The sequence below is a fragment of the Pseudonaja textilis genome, chromosome 4 (assembly GCF_049901715.1).
Source record: "Pseudonaja textilis isolate UNSWEBS1 chromosome 4, rPseTex1.2, whole genome shotgun sequence".
Taxonomy (NCBI): Eukaryota; Metazoa; Chordata; class Lepidosauria; order Squamata; family Elapidae; genus Pseudonaja; species Pseudonaja textilis.
In genome coordinates, this window is record NC_141993.1 from 88,914,961 (window position 1) to 88,937,410 (window position 22,450).

General features: G+C 44.9%; 1 protein-coding gene across 1 annotated transcript in view; it reads right to left on the reverse strand.

Moving 5' to 3' along the window:
• Positions 1 to 22,450, reverse strand: part of CHRNG (cholinergic receptor nicotinic gamma subunit) — a 49,344-nt gene that overhangs the window by 24,579 nt on the left and 2,315 nt on the right. Inside the window, exons 2-4 of the mRNA XM_087933663.1 lie at positions 10,228 to 10,367; positions 5,080 to 5,124; positions 2,943 to 3,052 (exon numbers count right to left, since the gene is read on the reverse strand). Coding sequence (XP_087789789.1) covers positions 2,943 to 3,052; positions 5,080 to 5,124; positions 10,228 to 10,367 — 295 coding nt within the window. The remainder of the gene's footprint in view (positions 1 to 2,942; positions 3,053 to 5,079; positions 5,125 to 10,227; positions 10,368 to 22,450) is intronic.

The following is a 22,450-nucleotide window of genomic DNA, read 5'->3' on the forward strand; positions in this document are numbered from 1 at the left end:
GCCAGTCACATGACCACCAAGCCATGTCCATCCAGTCACATGGCCACCAAGCCATGCCCACCAACTAAGCCATGCCCACAGAACCAACCAAAAAATTTGAATCCGACCCTTGCCCAACTAGGTAACATCATCAGTGCTACTGGTAGTAAGGAGTGCTATTTGGTGCCAGTTTATATTCTGGTGACTTGTCTGTGTGGGTGGGGTCGGTCTTAGAGATTCATTGGCTGGGCTGTTTACTGATGGCTCTTTGGCAGTTCCTTGATTGGGGTATCGTTTAGGTTTAGTTTACTTTATTGTCATTGCACCTCATACAATGAAATTAAATACCATCTTCAGTGTCCATTATGACTATGAAAATAAACACAAACACACATCCTTCACGTTCTATGCATTGGATTGAAAACCTCTGATATTGCATTAATATTGCACTATACAGTGGAATTCAACAGAGTTACTGCCCTGGGATAGAAGCTGTTTTTCAGCCTATTTGTCCTTGTTTTTATTATTGTCCTGTACTGTCTGCCAGGTGGTAATAGTTTAAAAAAAGGTTTCCCAGGATGAGATGGATCTTTGAGGATGTTTTGAGCTTTCTTAAGGCAACGGGAGCTCTAAAGCTCTTCCAAAGAGGGGAGAGGGCAACCAGTGATCCTCTGGGCAATGACGTTAACCCTCTGGAGTGCTGTCCCATCTGCCCCTGTGCAATTGACAAACCATACAGAGGTGCAATGAGTTAAGATACTCTCTATGGTGCAGCGGTAGAAGGTCACCAGCAGTTTACCATTCAGTTGTTTGTTTTCTGAGAAGCCTCAGGTGGTATAATATCTGTTGGGCCCTTTTGAACAGGGCTGCAATGTGAGCCCCCACCAGGTCAGGTCCTCTTTTATGATAGTGACACCCAGAAACTTAAAGCTGGCCACTTTCTCCCCTTGGTCACCATTGATAAGCAAGGGCTGGATATCTGACCTGTTCCTTCTATACAGTCCACTATAAGCTCCTTGGTCTTATTGGTGTTGAGGACCAAGTTATTGTCTCCACACCACGAAAACATTGCTTACTTGATTGTTTGCCTGAAGTTGATGTCGGGGTTTAAGCTATGCTGATCTTAGTACCGATTACTGGTGGAGTGGTGCTGGAACAGGTGTGTGAAACACAAAGGTTGTGGGCTGGATGCAGCAAGTGTTTAAATCTGGCTCGCAGAGCCACCCAGGAATCAGCAAAGGACTGGCCCGTGGTGCCTCTGCCAGTGAAAACTGAGCTGCATTTTCGCTGGGCAGAGAGCTAGCAAAACGAACTAAAAAGAACACCAAAGGAGAAATGTTTCCTCTTTTGCATTTGAGCATGCAAGAAGGGACAGGAAAGGAGAAAAGGAAAGGGAAAGGGAAAGAAAGGAAGTTGGGAAGAGAGCAAGGGAGGGAAAAGAAGGGAAGAGGGGAAGAAGGAAAAAGAGGAAAAAAAGGAAGGAAGTTGTCAGCGTTCCAGCAACCCTCCATTCTGCCCAATAACTCCGAGACAGACATCATCTCAAAAAATTCCTTTTTAAAAAAATTTGGATAGTAAACTGGCACAACTGGGGTATCCTGAATCTGAAAGTTCCAGGTTTCTTTACAATAAGTAAAAACTACAAATCCATCCCCTGCAACCCTCATCACATCACATGGCCCAATCACCATCCGTCCCAGGTGAAGACTTCCTCTCACTTATGCGCAACACAACCTGACCTTGAATCAGAAAAAGAATGTTATTATGTCTAACGAAATACACTCCAATAAATTCCCCCCTCCCACTTTCCCAGGGTCAGATGTAGCAGCGTGGGATCATCAGATCTCAATATGGCTTCGGAAGGAAGGAAGGAAGGAAGGAAGGAAGGAAGGAAGGAAGGAAGGAAGGAAGGAAGGAAGGAAGGAAGGAAGGTTATAATAAGAGTGTGGGAGGGTCTGGGGGAAGTCCTGCCTTAACACTTGGCCAACACAGGTGCCCCCAACATGGGTGACATCAAGCTGGCCACACCCACCCAGGTCATGCCCACCCAGACCCTCCGAGGTCAAACACAACCTTAATGCAGTCCTCAATGAAATCGAGTTTGACATCCCTGTGCTGTAAGTCTTTTTTCCCTCTTTTGGACAGGTTGATTGTCTCTTTTGCATAGTCTGTAGATGTTATTATTGTCTATGTGTCTATTGATGGCCGATTTGTCAGAGTGCCGGGCTTCTAGAAATTCCCTAGTGTTTTTTGGACTTGGTCTAAGCTAGGATTGTCATATTGTCCCCATTGAAACTATGATTAAACCTGTCTACCTGTTGTGAAATTAAAGGATTTTTGTCATTGTCTTCTGACTGCCAGCGGGTGTTCATGGAGGCATTCTGCCTGTTTCTCCTACGTAGTGGTTGTTGTAGTTCTTACATTGTATATTGTTGATTATTCCTGTTTTTTCTCTCTCTCTCCTTTACAGATCAGAAAGTTTTTGGGGCTTCCATTTTCTGTCCAGCTGGCGTCCCTGAGGGGGCGACTGGTTTTCTCCATTTCAACTCTCTGTCATCTTCTTTTAACAACCCCATAATCCCTTGCGGGGTGGAATATGAGCAACTGAACTGAGTTTTTACTGGCCAGATGCCCTTCTTGTTGCCAATGCTGAGTTTTGTTCAGCAGATATATTCTTATTGTGTCCAGAAAGAGAAATAGCTGTCCCTACCTAGGATCGAACTCACAGCCTCCTGATTGTGAGGCGAGAGCGCCACCTCCACGCCACTGCACTGCTCATTTAATCTCTCTGTCCCTCAAACTATTTGTTTCCTTTCTAACAAATGCTCTCCGGACGCCCTGAATGCCCCACCCAATGAGGGATCTATTCTCATGGTCCTATAGAAAGATTAGGATCAATATTACACAAAGGGTTGCCATCAAAGGAACATGGAAAGCAAAACCAACTTTTGCAGACTACTGACTTGTTCTCCAGGACAATATCTGGCAGCCAGATCAACGTCGAAGGGATCCGTAAACAGCTGATGTTACCATACTCCTCTGGGTCCCACTGCAGACGGTAATCCCTCCATTTCTGGCAACAAAACAAACTTGATTACACATATTGGCTTGGCAAATATCAACAAGATCAGGCGCTATTACTATAGCTATTGTGATTGTTGGCCGAGCGGGGCCAAAAACAGCCAGAGAAATGATTGAAGCCTGGGAAACGGGCTGTTTGTCAATCAATAGGAGTGCTGATTTACCAACAACCTATCAGGTACTTAGGAGCTGAGGCCACAGGGGTACAAGGAAACTACAATTAACGACTAAATAGCAGGCTGACAAGACCCTAATTGACAACTAAAAACTAGACACAGCCAGGAAACGTATCAATACGAAGCATAGAACATAGAACAGTGCACATATTCTGGAGAATGCTGGAGAGAGAGAAATTCCCCAATGATGGGATCCAACAGGGGCTCCCGCATGAGCCTTTGGTCCCAATGGCCAAGTCTGATTGGATCCTACAATGTTATCCTGGGATGTCAATGGAGATTCTTAGTCATCTAGGTCACCGTTGTCTCAAAGATGCTTTTTTTTCCAGAGGCAACTGGACTTTCTGATTTTTCATCCAAGGAGCTTCTCCAATTCTGACTGGATGGTGGGGAATGGAAATTGAACAGCCCTCTCTCAACAGAAGGGGAAGGAATATGACATCATCTATCTCCAGTCTACAACATGGTTCTTTCAGCAGTTCCAAGAAGGCTCCGCTCCCATTTGCACCACTCACGGGTAAACCTCCAAGTTGCCTCAACAACTCTCTAAAAGGATGCAAATCACTAGCTGTCTGCAAGGAATATAAATCCTTCTCCACCATCCTGCCAGGGCAGAAAAAGCTTCTTGGATGAGAAGCAAAACATCTTCAAAAAAACAAAAAACAAAACCAGAAAGTCCAGTCCTCTTGAAAGAGGAACCCTTGGGACTCCAAGTGGCCTCAATGACTCTCTAAAAAGGATGCAAACGACCAGCTGTCTGCAAGGAATATAAATCCTTCCATTCCCCACCATCGGGTCAGAGCGGAAGAAGATTTTCGGATGAGAAGCGAAATGTCTTTAAAGCAAAACCAGAAAGTCCAGTTGCCTCTTGAAAAAAGCACCATTGAGACTCCAAGTGGCCTCAACGACCCTCTAAAAAGGATGCAAACGACCAGCTGTCTGCAAGGAATATAAATCCTTCCATTCCCCACCATGGGTCAGAGCGGAAGAAGATTCTCAGATGAGAAGCAAAATGTCTTCCAACAGAAACCCAGAAAGTCCAGTTGCCTCTTGAAAAAAAAAAGCACCCTTGGGACCATCATTTGGGATGATTCTGGGATACATATATTTATTTTCATTTGCAAGAGATCGGAGGCTACTCTTTATAAAATAAATTTCCTCCGTCCATCTGTTATTTTGAGCCTGGTACGGGTGGGATTTCACCTTCGCGTTTACAATCAAGCATGCTGGGATAATTCTCAAAAGTCCTGTGCAGTTTTAAATTTATTTTAAGATAACCTTGAAATGCAACTGAGTTTAAGTTGCCTGTTTAACAGGTGTCACAGACCTTCCCACAAGAACTCGAATGATGATTGGAATTTAAAGGGGAATCAATTAAATGATAAATAAGCGATAGGGGTTACTCTATAAATAAGCTATAGCTCTACACAATTACTCTAACTGGTCACTGTGGGGGAAATTTATATGAAATGTTTGAATTGAGATGGGTTTTTTTTGAAATGATGAAATCACAATATGCGATGAAATTGCACGCCTGACAGATAAAAGCATAAAGTGCAATGAATATGTTTAAAGTTAAAAGAAATAGGCTAAGAAATGAACTGAAAATATATAAAATAAGTTTGAGGAAAGTACTTGAGAAAATTAATAGAAAATATGTAAAGTAATGATAAGATATGAAATTAAATGGGAAAGATGAATATGTAATTAAGGTCATGTTTGTATGGAAATGTAAAAACTGGAATCGTTCACTAAAAAAAAAAAGTTTTTAAAATGTGGAAAACTGAAATAAAATTTTACTAAAAAAAACAACAACTTGTATTGGTCCTGGGTGTTTACTTACCATTTCTACCCACACGTTCGTGGTGAGCGTCTCGTCGATCTCATTCTGGAACAGCACAAAAAAAAATGGGATTACAGATAGTCCTGGATTTACGACCGTTCACTTACTGATTCAAAGTTACGAGGGTCTCAGAAAAAGTGAATCCTGAACCATCTGTCAAATTACGACCATCATACCACGTCCTCATAACGTGGGCACGGACACAGGCTTGTAAGTTACGATGGTGGCCATGTCGTGCTGTCACGTGATTTGCGACCTTCCCAGCTGGCTTCCGACAAGCGAAGCCCATGGGGGAATCTGGATTTGCTTAAGGATCACGTGGTTTGCTTCCAAACCGTGCGGTTTGCTTAAAGACTGCAGCGATCTGGTTAAGAACCGCAGTAAACGTTCTGTCCACAACCACTTCTAGAATATTGCCAAGAACACTGCAGCGAGACCTCTGGGCAATCACCAGGCTTCAAAACTGGGCCAAACACCAGGAGACGGGGAGTTGTAGACCCACCTTAGGCATGAAAGCCACCTGGGTGACTTTAGGCCAATCACCAGGAGACTGTGAGTTCTAGTCCTGCCTTAGCCATGAAAGCCAGCTGGGTCACTTTGAGCCAATCACTAGGTGGCTGTGAGTTCTAGTCCTGCCTTAGGCATGAAAGCCAGCTGGGTGACTTTGGGCCAATCACCAGGAGACTGTGAGTTCTAGTCCTGCCTTAGCCATGAAAGCCAGCTGAGTGAATTTGGGCCAATCACCAGGAGATGATGAGTTCTAGTCCCGCCTTAGGCATGAAAACCAACTAGGTGATTTTGGGCCAATCACCAGGAAATTGTGAATGCTAATCCCTCCTTTGACATGAAAGTCAGCTGAGTGACCTTGGGCCAGTCGCTCACTCCCTCTCTCAACCCAACCCAACCCACCTCACATTAGCAGTAGAAGTTGTGCTAGATATGTTTGCCACCTTGAGTTATTTATAAAAATAATAAAGATGGGATATAAGTGGGAAAAAAAATCCGTGTGTAGAACTTCAAGGGAAAAAAATTAAGAAGAAGGCCTCCAACAAATTCTCCAGCTGCATGGAACATCCTATGAAGGGGTGGGCTGCTACCACTTCGTCCCGGTTCAGGCGAACCCGTAGCTAATTTTATGGCTGTTTTACAGCCAGTTCGGCAAACCAGCAAATCCCACCACTGGCTGGCCCAGCTCAGCCCACGCCATCCCTCCCAGGCGTCCCCACATCGCCTGTTTTGGATCCCAGGGAAGTACAGGGCCCATGAGGGGAGGGCGAAAAATGGGCCTCCCAAATGTTTTGGAAGGCTGGAAACAGGCCCGTTTCTGGCCTCCAGAGGGCCTCCGGAGTCTGGGGAGGCCATTTTCTCTTGCTCTGAGGCTCGAGGAAAGCCTCCGGAGCCTGGGGAGGGTGAAAATGCCCCCCCCCGTCATGGTGCAGGAGGTTGACTAGGCCACGCCCACCCAGGGCAGAGAACCGGTTGCTAAAAATTTTGAAGCCCATCCCTGATCCTATGTTTCTGTTTTCCTGCTCTTAGACCAGGGGTGGGGAACAATGGTCCTTTTATGACCTGTGGAGGTCAACTCCCAGAATTCCTGCTGGCTCAACTGGAAGTCCAAAGGTCATAAAGGGCCTATTGTCATGTCGCTGTTGGAGTCTGAATCTGAGGAGGAAGACAAACAGCTGACAGGGAGAGGGAGTGTGGCTCTGTTGGCTGTGGAGGAAACTGGGGAAGGGCAAAGTCCAGCTGGGCAGAGCAGGGGAGAGGTAGAACAAGGGAGAGTGAGAGTTCAGGGAAAGACCCAGGCCCACCCTCTCTTCATCCTAGGGCACGCAGGGAGGAATGGAGAAGAGAGCAACATGGGTTGCGTGGCTTATGGGAGAGGAAAGACCCCTGATTCCCTTCATTAGCCACACCTGGGAATGAGAGTTGATAAGAAATGCAGGAAAAGAAGGCGGAGCCTCCTCGCCGACGGACCGTAGATCGCGACTCTCTGTGGCTATGGTCCGTGCTCTTTCGTTGGAGATCCCTGATCATTACGATTAGGGGCTGAAGCTGCCTTGGAGGGGCGGCGGAGTAAGAGGAAGCCACAAGCCAGGTTGAGGGGACCCGCATCTCCCCACCTGGGCTTGGTCTTTTTCCCCCCGAAGACGACTGCAGTGGTGGTTTAAAATGGCCACCCCAAAGAGGAGGACTCAGCTGGATTCAGATTTGTGCAGGAGGGAAGAAAGAGGTGGATAACATCTGAACCAGGACAACTGGGCAATACAACTAAACAAAAGTACCCCAGGATTAAGGTAACATGGAATTTTTAAGAAAAGAAAAGTGAGCAGTGAAATTACAAAGGGACAGGAAAAAAAATAAGAAAATATTTTTGACAGCTAAGCGGGGCTTCGAACCGGGAAAGGAAGAAGCTGGAACTAAAGGTTTAACTAAATTGGACTAAAATATTTTGGGAATAAACAGGTATAAAATAAAGCTGGATTTAAGATTGCCAAAAAATAATAATAATAAAGTTTACAAATTGGAGACCGGACTGTGCTGGAATATTGAGGTTCGAAAACCCCAAATAAAAAAATAGGGGAAAAAGGTGAAGACTTTGTCTAATGGAGAGCGCCACCTTTTGACAAAAACTTGAGCTCAAACAAAAGGGAAAGCATCCTGTTTCTGAATGAACTTGTGTGGCTATAACATTAAATAAATATTGAAACAAAGTAAGAATCTTACAAAGTGAAAGCAGAACAAGAATAAAGGAAAAAGCAAGGAAAGACTGACTGTGGGATTGATTGATGTTTTTGGTATAGACCCTGGGCTGGGACAACTGAGAACTTTAGAAAATTGAAAGAAGAAAGAAGGAAAGTAAAAGTTTTTTTTTTTTTGTGGACTTTAACAATCAAAAAATATAAGAGTGTGTAATGATGATATCTCTTTGGGAATTAAAAATGGAACTTAAAAATATGAGAGAATTACTACAGGAAAGAGGCGAATCACTTTGCTCTGTGTTAGAAAAACTGGAAATGGCGATTGAAGAACAAGAAGAAAGAGTTTCAGAGGAGGAGGAGTCGACTCAAGGAGAAGACATCTTAAATAGACAATTAACACAAAGAACACTACAAAGAAGTGGGGAAAGAAGGAAGGTTAAAAAGTTGAGATTTAAGAAGGCAATCAAAAGGGGGAATACTTGTGAAGTCGGGAAAGGCGGGAAGACCCAGCAGAAAATGGGAAAGGAAGATATTAAGAAAGAGAGGGATATAAACTGGAATGAGAAAAGATATGGGGAAAAGAGGGGGAGGAGAAGCAGTAAGAAACAGGTGCATGAAATAAAGAAACACAGAAATAGTAAAAAGTTGAAAAGAAATTGTTTTTTCAGAGATAATGGTTGATGAATTAAAAAGAGGATTCTTCAGGGTGACAAAGGGTAATGAGAATATTTCTGCCATTAAAAATATTTAGAAAATAGGGTAATATAGATACTGATAACTCTTATTAAAAATCAAGGGGGGAAAATATGCTGCGGGATCCAAATGAAAAGATGTAATGATTATTATTGTAACTTCTTAAAAATAATGGTTTATTGGGAATCAAGATGAGGGAATAAAGGTATATTTTAATCATTGAGGTGTCACACTCAAAGCAGTAAAAGGGGGGAAACTATTAGGAATAACAAGGTTACCTAACGTAGTTTGGGTAAAATAATATATATAAACTATGATAGTAAGTTTAAGTGTGTGTCACTTTAAACTGCAAAGCATGTAATTTTGGGTGCGGTTGTGAACCGCCATAAGAGGGAGCAAAAGAACCTGATTGCTGACAATTGCTGGTTTACTGGATTGATGGTTTGCTAACTGCGTGTTCCCTACTACTGAGTTGCTGAACGTTGGAGGAAGAAAGGAGGTTTGACTTCTTCATATCTCTACTGCGAGGAGATATATTACTGGACTGATATTTGTAAGTTTACTGACCCCTCTTTTTCAACACTGGACTTTGCAACTGAATGATTCCCGGACGGACTGAATTAGTGAATGATATACGGACTGTTTTGACTATGCTAAAACTCTTACTGGAATAAACTATTTAACTAGCACAGTGTATCTGTTTTACTGAGTGTAAGCTACAAAAACGTTTATCTCACATATTTTGCCTGCCTGCCTGACTGCCGTGCAGATTCTGCTAGGGTGTATCCCTAACAGAAACCTATACTTGTTTTGTTTTTTTTAATGTTAAAATTTGTATTAATCTAGAATTTATAAAAAGAATGTGTAAAGGAAAGGGAATATGACAGACTAAAGAACCAACTAAATTAATAAGTTAACATAGACTATTAAAAGCAAGGAGAGACATTGGTAACTTTATTATTATTATTATTATTATTATTAGGCAAACACATATTGTTTATCTTTATTATTAAAATAATTATTAAAGGATTATATTTGAAATAATTGAAATGAAACAAAAAGATGTTTCGATTGAGATTAATGAAAGAGGCTAGAATTAATGTGTTTGTTTCTCTCCTAACTGAAAATTTGGAATGGAAAAGGCAATAATAGAATTAAGTATGCAAATATCAATGTATAATTGCTGTCATATTTGTATGTAAAGGTGATGACCTGGAAATATGTTGTCCACTAAAAAGAGATTTTTGTTTTTAATGTGAAAAACTGAATAAAATAAGTTAAAAAAATAAAAAGAAATGCAGGCAGCTGCTGGGATCCAACGTGAGTTTATCTTGTGTTGACTTTGCTTATCTGTGTTCCTGTCTTCCCAACCGTGTTGAGTTTTGACGTGCCTTCACATCTGGAATTCTTGCTCCTGCCCTGCCAAATTAATTACCTCATTTTGCCTTAATTGGATTTGTAGTTACAGTTTTTGTTGACCACGTTTTGGACTTGATTTTCTGCAGCCAAAGGTTGTTCCTGGGAGTTTTTCTCCAGCCCAGAAGGTAACCAGGACATTGGGGGCAAAATTGGAGCTAAGAAAGGGACTCCTAGGGATTATCTGATTGGGTTGCCTTTGTGCCACGCCCCTTTGGGTCATCACACCTGTCTTAGACTTTGCATCTCTTGCTGGAAACTTTGGGAAGAAAAAGGATGGAACATTCTTGGCCAATCCTGAAAGTCCACAAGAAGGGATGAGAACCCCGTGCCTTACCAGGGAGATCAAGTTGGTGAGGGTCACCTTGAGAGAAACATTTACAATGTCCCCCTTGTCTAAAGCAGGGCGAAAATTCCGGTTATAATCGACCATCAGATCGTTGAAAAGATGTTCCTCCTGATTCCGGCTCCGGACAACTGGAAAGGAAGGAAAAGGGACATGAACGACATCACCAGGAGATGGGGAGTTCAAGTTCTGCTTTAGTCAGGATAAGCTTGACTGGGTAATTTTGGGCCAAACACCAGGAGACTGTGAATTCTAGTCCCGCTTTACACAGGAAAGCCAATCGCCAGGAGACTATGAGTTCTAGCCCTGCCTTAGGCATAAAATCCAGCTGGGTGACTTTGGGCCAATTACCAGGAGACTGTGAGTTCTAGTCCTGCCTTAGGCATGAAAGTCAGCTGAGTGACTTTGAGCCAATCACCAGGAGACTGTGAGTTCTAGTCCTGCCTTAGGCATAAAATCCAGCTGAGTGACTTTGGACCAATCACCTGGAGACTGTGAGTTCTAGTCCTGCTTTAGGCATAAAAGCCAGCTGGGTGACTTTGGGCCAATTACCAGGAGACTGTGAGTTCTAGTCCTGCCTTAGGCATGAAAGTCAGCTGAGTGACTTTGGGCCAATCACCAGGAGACTGTGAGTTCTAGTCCTGCCTTAGGCATAAAATCCAGCTGAGTGACTTTGGACCAATCACCTGGAGACTGTGAGTTCTAGTCCTACTTTAGGCATAAAAGCCAGCTGGGTGACTTTGGGCCAATCACCAGGAGACTGTAAGTTCTAGTCCTGCCTTAGGCATAAAAGCCAGTCTACAACACAGTCCTTTCAATAGCTTCAAGAAGACTCCACGCCCATTTGCACCACTCAGGTGACCCTAAAGACACAGATAAACCTCCAAGTGTCCTCAACGACCCTCTAAAGGGATGCAAATGACCAGCTGTCTGCAAGGAGTATAAAATCATTCCATTCTCCACCATCCAGTCAGAGCTAAAGAAGCTTCTTGGATGAGAAGCGAAATGTCTTCAAAGAAAAACCAGAAAGTCCAGTTGCCTCTTGAAAAAAAATCACCTTTGAAACAACTGTGATCTGGATGACTGCGAATCTCCATAGACACTTAACTTGGTTACTGGATTAACTCACAATTCACCAGACCATATAAACCAACCAAACAATCTAAGTTGGCAAAACATATGAAGCCCCCCAAAACAACCTTAAAATAAGGCTAGTTAACCAAGCTTAGCAAGTTGAACAAATATCATTACCAGCGTCTTTAATTAACCTGGTTTTAAGTTATTGGCTGAACACAGCCCATGATTAAACTATTAAACTGGCTCATATTAAACTGGTGGACAACCAGCTAAATATGAGCCAGCTGTGTGCAGCGGCAGCCAAAAAAAGTCAATGCAATCCTAAATTGCATTAACAGAGGGATACAATCGACATCAAGGGAGGTACTAATACCACTCTAGTATCACCTTAGTAAGATCACACCTAGAGTACTGCATCCAGTTTGGGTCACCACACTATAAAAAAAGATGTTGAGACTCTGGAACAAGGGCAGAGAAGAGCAACCAGGAGGATTAGGGGACTGGAGACTAAAACATATGAAGAACGCTTGCAGGAACTGGGCCTGGCTAGTCTAGGGAAGAGAAGGACCAGGGGAAACAGGAGAGCGTCTTCCAATATTTGAGGGGCTGCCCCAGAGAGGAGGAGGGGGCCAAGCTATGTTCAAAGGCACCTGTAGGCCAGACAAGGAATAATGGATGGAAACTGAACAAGGAGAGCGTCAACCTAGAAATAAGGATAATTTTTCAATCTATGGAACAACTTGCCTTCAGAAATTGTAGGAGTTTCATCATTGGAGGCTTTCAAGAAGAGATTGGACTACTATTTGTCAGACATGGCAGGGTGGGATTCTACCAGTTCGCACCTATTCACTAGAACCGGTTGTTAACATTCTAAGCAGTTTGGAGAACCGGTTGTTAGATGAAATTACTGGCCTAATCCCGTAAGGAAGGCAGGAAGGAAACATTCTGGTGTTGCTTACAGAAACTGCCTCTCCGTTGACCCTTATTACATTCTTGGCAGGACTAGACTTCCTGTCTTAGGAACGTCTCTGGAGTTTTTTCCCCTCCTTTGCTGATACTTTGCTTGTGTGGTATGACCATTCAAAGTTACAGTGGCACTGAAAGAAGTGCCTTATGACCATTTTCCACACTTACGACTGTTGCAGCATCCCCACAGTCATGAGAGGACAGGCGAGGAGATGCATGCCTCGATGTGAGTGATGTTGAATTGGCCACGCCCAGCCAGTCACATGACCACCAAGCCACACCCACCAACTAAGCCACACCCACAGAACTGGTTGTTAAAAATTTTGAATCCCACCCCTGAGACATGGTATAGGGCCCCTTGCTTGGGTGCGGGGTTGGACTAGATGACCTACAAGGTCCCTTTCAACTCTGATAATCTAATCTAAACTAATCCTGACGCATTTCAGGAAAATGGTGTTCTGAATCTTTCTGGAATGACGCCATCTGCCAACATCTGCTCCCCCTCCCAAATTTTTGTATTCTGACATGAGTGCCTTTTTTCCAGGATAGATACCTGATCTATCATGTACGCTACCTTAAATAAGCACAAAGGTGCTTTTTTTTAATAAAAAAAGGAAAACTCCTATGCATCAACAGATACCTTGCTGCTTGATCATGTTTGGCCTGCGCTAAAATATAAGCACAACAACAGATTAACTTCTGGGCCTTTTCAAGTCTAAAATGAGCATTTAATTAGGTAAGCGGTTGGTTTGTTTTCGGTCCAAATTGATTAATAATAAACAGCGCTTCGGTTTGGGCTTGAAATGCCTCCCGATACGGTGCTCAGTTCATTGCCTGGCTAATGACTTTTTTTTTTAAAAAAAAAAATCCTTTCCATTATCAAATTATTAGAGAATAACAACCACCCAATAAATGGTAAGGGTTCAGCCTGAAGAGAAACTTTGACAGATTAACCTCCATTAATATAATTGCCGCTGCTTGGTATGGGTGCGCGTGGGAGTCTGAATTTTCATACGGGTGAATCCCTCCCTGGGTTACCACCCACACTCTGGATTTCTCTCAGACTGTGATCATCTTAACGCAGTCTTTCTCCATTTTGGCACCTTTGAAAATCGTGTTGGACTTCAACTCCCAGAAATCCCCAGCTACCACAACCCAGGTGGTATCAGCCTCCAAGAGTCCTTCTTCTGCTTATCCTTCCGGCTGCTGTAGAAATGGAGGGGAGGGAAGAATAATTGGACTTTGTGGGGGGAAGAGTGCTGGAGGTTTGAGTTGGTGAAATGTAAAACTTGGGATGTTTTCTTGCCTATGCTTGCTTGCTTCCTGTGCAGATGTAGCCCCTTATCTGCCTAAGCTCATGATGGCGAACCTATGGCATGCATGCCACAGGTGGCACGCAGAGCCATTTGTGCCGGCACGCGAGCTGCAGGCAAACTTAACCTCACTGCGCATGTGTGCGTCTCACAGCTGATTTTTGGCAGGTTTGAGGCCTTTTTCGGCCTCCCAAAGGCTTGACGAAGGCTTCTGCAGGCTTTTGCAGGCCGAAAACTAGCCCCGTTTCATCACTTCCTGTTTTTCCGAAAATACCAGAAGTGACGAAACGGTGCTAATTTTCGGCCTGCAAAGCCTGCAGAAGCCTTCCTCAAGCCTCTGGGAGGCCGAAAAAGGCCTCAAACCTGCCAAAAATCAGCTGTGAGGCGCAGTGCAGGTAAGGAGGCGGCGGGGGTGAGTGGGGATTGCGTGCGCATGTGTAGGGGGCATGGGGGGGGCGTGCATTGCCTTCTGGGTGCTGGCACGCAAGTGCGAGTGTGCAAACGCCCACACAATTTTTGGCACAAGAGCCCAAAAAGGTTAGCCACCACTGGCATACTAGATGTCTGAAACACCTAAATTGTGATATGTGATTTTCACGCCTATTGCCTCAGATCTTGTATTCTTCTGATGCTACCACTTTAATTTCTAGCAAAAGTCCTTTTCTCTATAACAATGGAGAGTCTAAGGTTTTCTTTCTTGGATTTTGAAGGGAGCCTCACCTGACAGGTGGGCCTTGACTTACAACCAGGGGTGGGATTCAAAAATATTAGCAATGGTTCTCTGTCCGGTCGCGAGGTGGGTGTGGCCAAGGCGGGTGTGGCCTAGTCGGCTTCCTGCACTACAGCAGGGAGGCTGTTTTCACCCTCCCCAGGATCCGGAGGCTTTTCTCGAGCCTCTGGGAGTGCGAAAATGGCCTCCCCTGGGCTCCGGAGGCTCTTCAGAGGCCGGAAACAGGCCTGTTTCTGGCCTTCTGGAGCCTCTGGAAGGCCCCGTTTTTCGCCCTCCCTGAGGCTCCATGTGGGCCCTACCTGGCATCCAAACGGGCCTCGTGGGGAATCCTGGGAGGAGCGGGGCAGGGTGGGTGGGGCCAGCCAGGGGTGGGATTTGCCGGTTCTCTAAACTGGCCATAAAACCAGCTACGAGTTCGCCCACGACCAGGGAGAACCGGTAGCAGCCCACTCCTACTTACAGCAGTTCATTTAGTGGCCATTCAAAGTTACAACGGCACTGAAAGAAAATGTGACTTGTGACTGTTTTTCAAAGGGATGATCTTTGCAACATCCCCATGATCAAAATTCAAACGTTTGGCAACTGTTTCGTATTTACGACAGTTGCAATGTCCTACGGTCACATGATCCCCTTTTGCAACCTTCTTGACAAGCAAAGTCAATGAGGAAGCAAGATTCACTTAATGTGATGACCCAGGGTGGGATACAAAATAAATACCGTCCCCCAAAATGGGAAGACTCTTATTCCTTCACTTTGCTTCAAAGCTCCAAATATCCTTGACTGGAGACAAAAAATTCCCACACAAGCAGTTACAAGAAGGAGGAAATGCTGTTTTAATTATAAAGAGTAAAAAAAACCACAAACCAGGCAAGATAAGGGCTGGAGGACATCCACAGATATCAGAACACACAACTGGGAAGGACACCAAACTCAGAGAGGAACCATAAACTAGAGATATTTCCACTCTTTGTTTCCAGCACTCGCCAGTATGCATGTCCGTCCTCTTATCCAGTTGTCACAGCTGCAGCCCACGAAAAGGATCAAGGCCTTCTCCTCCTGAGTAGACCACGTCTCTCCCTTATCCTCTCCTCCCTGCGTGCCCTAGGATGGAGAGGAGATGGGCCTGGGTCCTCCTCTGACTGCCCAGCCGGCCTCTGCCCTTCTCCAGCCTCCTCCACAACCTCCGGAGCCACACTTCTACTCCCTGTCAGCTGTTCCTCCTCTCCCTCAGAGTCAGTTTCCACCAGGGACATGACACTTAACAACGGAATTACGTATCAACTGCAGTGGTTCACTTAACAACTGTGGCTGGGAAGGTTTTAAAATGGAGCAAAACCCCCTAACAAATGTCTCGCTTAATGACAGGAATGTTGGGCTCAATTGTGGTCATAAGTCGAGGACTACTCATACAGGACTTTGTTTAGTGACCATTCAAAGTTAGAACGGCCCTGGAAAAAGGGACTTATGACCGTTTTTCACACTTTGGACTGTTGCAGCATCCCCGTGATCACATGATCAAAATTCAGACGCTTGGCAACTGACTCATAGTTATGACGGCTGCAGGATCTTGGGGTTACATGATCCCCTTTTGTGACCTTCTGACAAGCAAAATCAATGGCGGAAGTCCGATTCATTTAACAATCGTATTGCTAACTTAATTCACTGCAAGGATTCACTTAGCAGATACGGCAAGAAAAGTGGGCAAAACTCAACTTAACCAATGTCTCACTTAGCCACATAACTTTTGGGCTGAATTGTGGTTTTAAATCAAGGACTATCGGTAGATTTCTTCCTCTAAAAGCAAACCGGTTGTAAATTTAGGCGGTTCAAATTTTGGCTTCCAAGCGGTTTGTTGCCTCAGGATTCAACGTTCAACTGGAAGCCATCGGAAAGGAATCCTATTCTCGGGAAGAGGAAACTGTTAAATGGCCGAGTGAATTGATGTGCAAACAATGAACGGTCAAGCCAGACTGTCCGAGTGTGAAGAGAGACAAGCAGGACTTATAAATAGCAACTTCAGGGGAGATGCAAGATATTAGCAATAGCACTTTGACTTCTATACCACTTCACAAGGCTCTACAGCCTTCTCTAAGCAGTTTTACAGAGTCAGCCTCTTGCCCCCAAGAATCCGAGTCCTCGTTTTATCGACTTCCGAAGGATGGAAGGCTGAGTCAACCGTGAGCCGGTCAGGATCGAACTCCTGGCAGCGGCCAGAGTCAGCCGGCAATACTGCATTCTAACCACTGCGCCACCACAGAAGAAAAGGAAGGAGGGCGGGAGGGAGGAAAGAAGGAAGGAAGGGCAATAGCGCTTAGACTTATATACCACTTTATAGTGCTTTAACAGCCCTCCCTAAGCAGTTTACAGAGTCAGCCTCTTGCCCCCAACAATCCGGGTCCTCGTTTTACCAACCTCGGAAGGATGGAAGGCTGAGTCAACCTTGAGCCAGACAGGATCGAATTCTTGGCAGTGGGCAGAGTCAGCCGGCAATACTGCATTCTAACCATTGTGACACCAAGGAAAGAAAGAAAGAAAGAAAGAAAGAAAGAAAGAAAGAAAGAAAGAAAGAAAGAAAGAAAGAAAGAAAGAAAGAAAGAAGAAAGAAAGAAAGAAAGAAGGAAGGAAGGAAGGAAGGAAGGAAGGAAGGAAGGAAGGAAGGAAGGAAGGAAGGAAGGAAGGAAGGAAGGAAGGAGAGAGAAAGAGAGATGGTGCCCAGAGGGGAGGGAGGGAGGGAGGAAGGAAGGAAGGAAGGAAGGAAGGAAGGAAGGAAGGAAGGAAAGAAAGAAGGAAAGGCAATAGCCCTTAGACTTATATACCACTTCACCATGCTTTGTAGTTCTCTCTGAGGGGTTTACAAAAACTGTGGCCAGAAGGTTCATAAAATGTGTCAAAACATACCTAACACATGTCTCACTTAGTAACAGAAATGTTGAGCTCGGTTGTGATCATAAGTAGAGGATTGCTTAGGAAACCTTCCTCTTTAGCTCCTCTTTAAGGGTACTTCTAGGAATCACCCAAAATAGTCGACAAAAGCCACCTTCCTTTCATGTTAAACATGCTGTTTGGCTGACTTCGAGTTGAAATCGTACGAGAAATAAGGACGAAACCCAAATTAAAAATTCCAGATTCAATAAATCTCGCGACACCCAAGAATTGCCCCTGAAAGGCTGGGTTCACACAGCACCCTTTAACCCCTAGCAAATTGTACCCACTGCACCCCCAAAGAGGTTAAACTTGGTTAGTTTTAACATTGGGATTTGTTTTTTGTTTTTGCTTCTCTGGGTTTAAGTGTCGCAGGGGAATCGAGAGAGTCTATGGATCCAAACCCAAGTTAATCAATAAGCAGATTAAATATGCTGTGTGAATGCAGCCAGAGGTTATTTTAAAAAAAAATTCCTGGGAGATATTTATCAAGAAACCTCGAAAACATCAATTGACAATGTAAAAGGATGCACAGAACAGATGCAGAGAGGCGCATAGGGAGAAGATTTTTAAAAAAATCAACATAGGCGGAGAAGCGGGAAGGCTTTAGTTGTGTCACTGTAGCTGCCATCTTAACTTTTTTGATCTTGTAGAATATTAGCATCTGCCCCTCTCCTAGGAGAAGGAAATATTTGAGAAATATTAAAAAGGCAGGATATTATATTTCCCTGGTTGAGAAGTAAAGAAACATGCTCTTGCAAAGCAGCCCTCCGCTTTCTTAATAGCCCTCGGTAGATGTCAGTGTTTAAGAGACAGAGAGATAGCTAGCTCTATTCATAAGCAAATACCCTCACCCAAGAGCCAACCAAGGTAGGATTACCTCACTGCACATGCGTGTGCCTCCCAGCTGATTTTGGGGTCTTTTTCGGCCTGCCAGAGGCTTGAGGGATTCTCACTTCCTGTATTTGCGGAAGTGATGAAATGGGCCCATTTTTAATCCTGCAAAGCCTGCAGAGGCAGCCCTCAAGCCACAATAGGAATTATCCAAGGCCCAGGGCTGGGCTGCTGGGGGTCCTCAGGGGCTCGGGAGAGAGCCCCTAGCTAAGATTCTGCATAGTTTGGAGAACCCCCAAATCCCACTCCTGGCTGGCCCTGCCCACCCCACCCTGCCCCTCCCGGGAGTCCCCACGTGTGGCCCTGTTTTAGATGCAGGTAAGTGCAGGGCGTGCACGGAGACTCGGGGAGAGCGAAAAACGGGCCTCCTGGAAGTTTGGGAAGCCAGAAACGGGCCCATTTCTGGCTTCCAGAGAGCCTCCATAGCCCAGGGAGGCCATTTTCTCCCCTCCCCCCCGAGGCTCGAAGAAAGCCTCCGGAGTCCGGGGTGGGCAAAACTGCCTCCTCTGCCGTGGTGCAGGAGGCCTACTAGGCCACGCCCACCACGGCAGAGAACCGGTTGCTAAAATTTTGGAAGCCCACCCCTGCTAGTGCCCCTTTCATTGCATCATCTCAGTTGAACATCCCCAACAGTTCAAGCTTCAACCGAACGTAGCTCAGACAACCTACAGAGCCAATTATGACCTCTACATAACCCCTACAACAACCAATAGAATACATGTTCTTGCACAGGAACAGGAAGCTCAAGTGCCAAGCCCAAGAGAAAGTATAAAAAAAACCTTTCACTCTCCACTCCATGTGGTCAGCTGCCCAAAAGTACCCAGGTGGTTCTCCTTCATCATTAAACCATCTTTCCAAACAGCCTCCAGCCTCCATTTGGTCTCCAGTGCCTTTCTCCCGGCATGCAACCGAACCTGGTGGATTTTTCATTCCACAACTTCCTCCCCTCTCTGTGGATGCCCCCGAACAGGTAGTAAAACAGCTTCCTAAGGACAAGGAATGACAAGCCGTGACGGAGACGGTGTCCAAAAAAGGCTTCAAAACAAGCCAACAATATTGCCAGGGAAAAGACAAGCGCTTCCTGACATTCTTTCATTTTTTAGATATGTTCAGAATAAAGGGAGGAGAAAAGGAACCCCATCTGTTCAAGCAAAGATGCTGCGATGCTAAAAGGTGACAAAAGAAAAAAGAAAAGAAAAAACAACCACCACCACAGAGCCGTGCCACTTCTCTCTACTCTTCAGTCTCTTTTGCAAGGATGTGCGTGAATTCCGCAGGGAGATTAGGAAAAACAAAATGAAGAGACACGACTGAAGTGCCAGACTTACAGAAATAAGCTCAGAGAAAAAAAAATATTTTTTTTAAAAAAAGAATGATTTTGAATCTCCAGAGTCACAGGAATTGTATCCGAAGACGCTGAATGAGCTTGCTAATGAAATGTTAAATCTTGGTTAAAATATCAGATGAAAAACCAAATGCACAGATGGTTCCTGGCTCAAGAGCAGTCACTGGGAGAGGGACCTTAACAAAATAACAGATTAACAGAGTTGGAAGGGACCCTGGAGGTCTTCTAGTACAACCCTCTGTTCAGGTGGGAAACCTTAAACTCGTGATGGCGAACCTATGGCACGCGTGCCACAGGTGGCACACAGATCCATTTGTGTGAGCACGCGAGCCCCAGGTAAACTTACCTCACTGCACATGCGTGTGTCTCCCAGCTGATTTTCGGGTCTTTTTCGGCCTGCCAGAGGCTTGAGGGATGCATCTGCAGGCTTTGCGGGCCAAAAAACAAGCCCATTTCATCACTTCCTGTATTTCTGGAAATACCGGAAGTGACAAAATGGGCCCATTTTTCGGCCTGCAAACTCTGCAGAGGCATCCCTCAAGCCTCTAGCAGGTCGAGAAAGGCCTCAAACAGGCCGAAAATCAGCTGGGAGGTACAGTGCAGGTAAGAGGGTAGGGGTGGGGAAATCACACACGCATGCACAGGGGGTGTGAGGGGGCTACGCATGTTGTCTTCTGGGTGCTGGCACACGAGCATGCGAGTGTTTGCGTGCGCACAATTTTTGGCACAAGAGTCCAAAAACGTTAGCCACCGTTGCCCTAAACCATTTCAGACAAATGGCTCTCCAATCTCTTCTTAAAAACCCCCCAGTATTGGAGCACCAAAACCTCCAGTGTTTTAGCACCAAAACGTTCAGTGTTGCAGCCCCCAAACCTCCAGTACTGAAGCAACAGAACCTCCAGTGCTGGATCTTGGAGTCCTAACGGACAATCATTTAAATAGGAGCCAGCAGAGTGCTGCAGCTGCCAAAAAAAAAGCCAACACAGTCCTAGGCTGCATTAATAGAGGGATAGAATCAAGATCACACGAAGCGTTAATATCACTTTATAATGCCCTGGCAAGACTACACTTACCAGAGCATTATATATAACCGTGGGATAGAATAGAAGCACAGAGTTGGAAGGGACCTTGGAGGTCTTCTAGTCCAACCCCCTGCTTAGGCAGGAAACACTACATCACTTCAGACGAATGGTTTTTAAATCCCCTCTTTAAAATTTCCAGTGTTGGAGAATTTGCAAGTTATTCCACTGATTAGTTGTTCTCGCTGTCAGGAAATTTCTCCTTAGTTCTGGGTTGCTTCTCTCCTTGATGAGTTTCCACCCATTGCTTCTTGTCCTGCCTTCAGGTCCTTTGGAGAATAGCTTGACTCCCTCTTCTTTGGGGCAACCCCTGAGATACTAGAAGACTGCTACCCTGTTTCCACGGGTCTTTCTAGCCATGACCAGTTCCTGCAACCGTTCTTCGTATGTTTTAGAGCCCCCATTTCCCTAATCCTCTTGGTTGCTCTTCTCGGCACTCTTTCTAAAAGAGTCTCAACATCTTTTTAACATCATGGCAACCAAAACTGGATGGAATATTCCAAGTGTGGCCTCACCAAGGCCTTATAAAGGGGGACTAACACTTCACGGGATCTTGATTCTATCCCTCTGTTTATACAGCCTAGAACTGCGCTGGCTTTTTTGGCAGTTGCTGCACACCGATGGCTCCTATTTAAATGGTTGTCCACTAGGACTCCGAGATCCCTCTCACAGTTACTACTATTGAGCAAGACACCACATATATTGCATCTAGTTTTGGTCACCACAATGCTGAGAGTCTAGAAAATAAGATGCTGCATTTTGGCGATTTCTGTGACTTCTTCCAATGTACAGTTTTCAAGGAGCTAGACAAATGTGACCTTTGGTTCTTGGATGATGTCTGCAGGGTGCAGAGAACTCGAATCTAATTTTTTTTTTTTTGGCCAAATATGGCTGCGTTCACACAACATGCCAAGCCCGGAGGCATTGACAGCTTGCTTGCTTCTTCAGTTCTGACAGGAAAGTGGGGAATGGAAAGATTGCTAAGCTTCTTGAATGAGAAGTGAAACATCTTCAATGAAGAAAACAAGAAAATCCAATTGCCTCCTGAAAAAACAGCACCTTTGGGACAGTCACGACGTAGAGGACTGAGAATCTCTGCAGACTTTTAGCTATACAATTTGGGATGGACACCCTTGGAATGGTGTGGGAGTCGGAATGGATTGCCAGAGGAAAAATGGCAAGACTAGAGGAACATTTTGCACCAGCCAGGTCACCCTGAGGACACAGATAAACCTCCAAGTGGCCTCAATGACCCTCTGAAAGGATGCAAATGACCAGCGGTCTGCAAAGACAAGGACCAGGGGAGACAGGATAGCAGTCTTCCAATATTTGAGGGGCTGCCACAGAGAGGAGGAAGGGGGTCAAGCTATTTTCTAAAGCCCCCGAAGGCCAGACAAGGAACAATGGATGGAAACTGAACAAGGAGAGATTCAGTCTGGAAATAAGGAGAAACTTTCTGATAGGGAGAACAATCAACCCATGGAACAGAAGTTGCCTTCGGAAGTTGTGGGAGCGCCATCACTTGACACTTTCAAGAAGAGACTGGATTCCCATCTGTCAGAAATGGTGTATGGTCTCCCGCTTGGGCGAGGGGTTGGACTAGATGACCTACAAGGTCCCTTCCAACTCTGATTATCTGTTATCTGTTAAGGAATACAAATCCTTCCATTTCTCACCATCCAGTCCGAGCTGAAGAAACGTCTTGGACGAGAATTGAAAGTTTTTCAAAGAAGAAAACAAGAAAGTTCAGCTGCCTCCTTAAAAAAACTACACCACTGGGACAGTCACGACCTAGAGGACTGAGAATCTCTGCAGATTTTAGCTATACAATTTGGGATGGACACCCTTGGAATGGTGTGGGAGTAGGAATGGATTGCCAGAGGAAAAA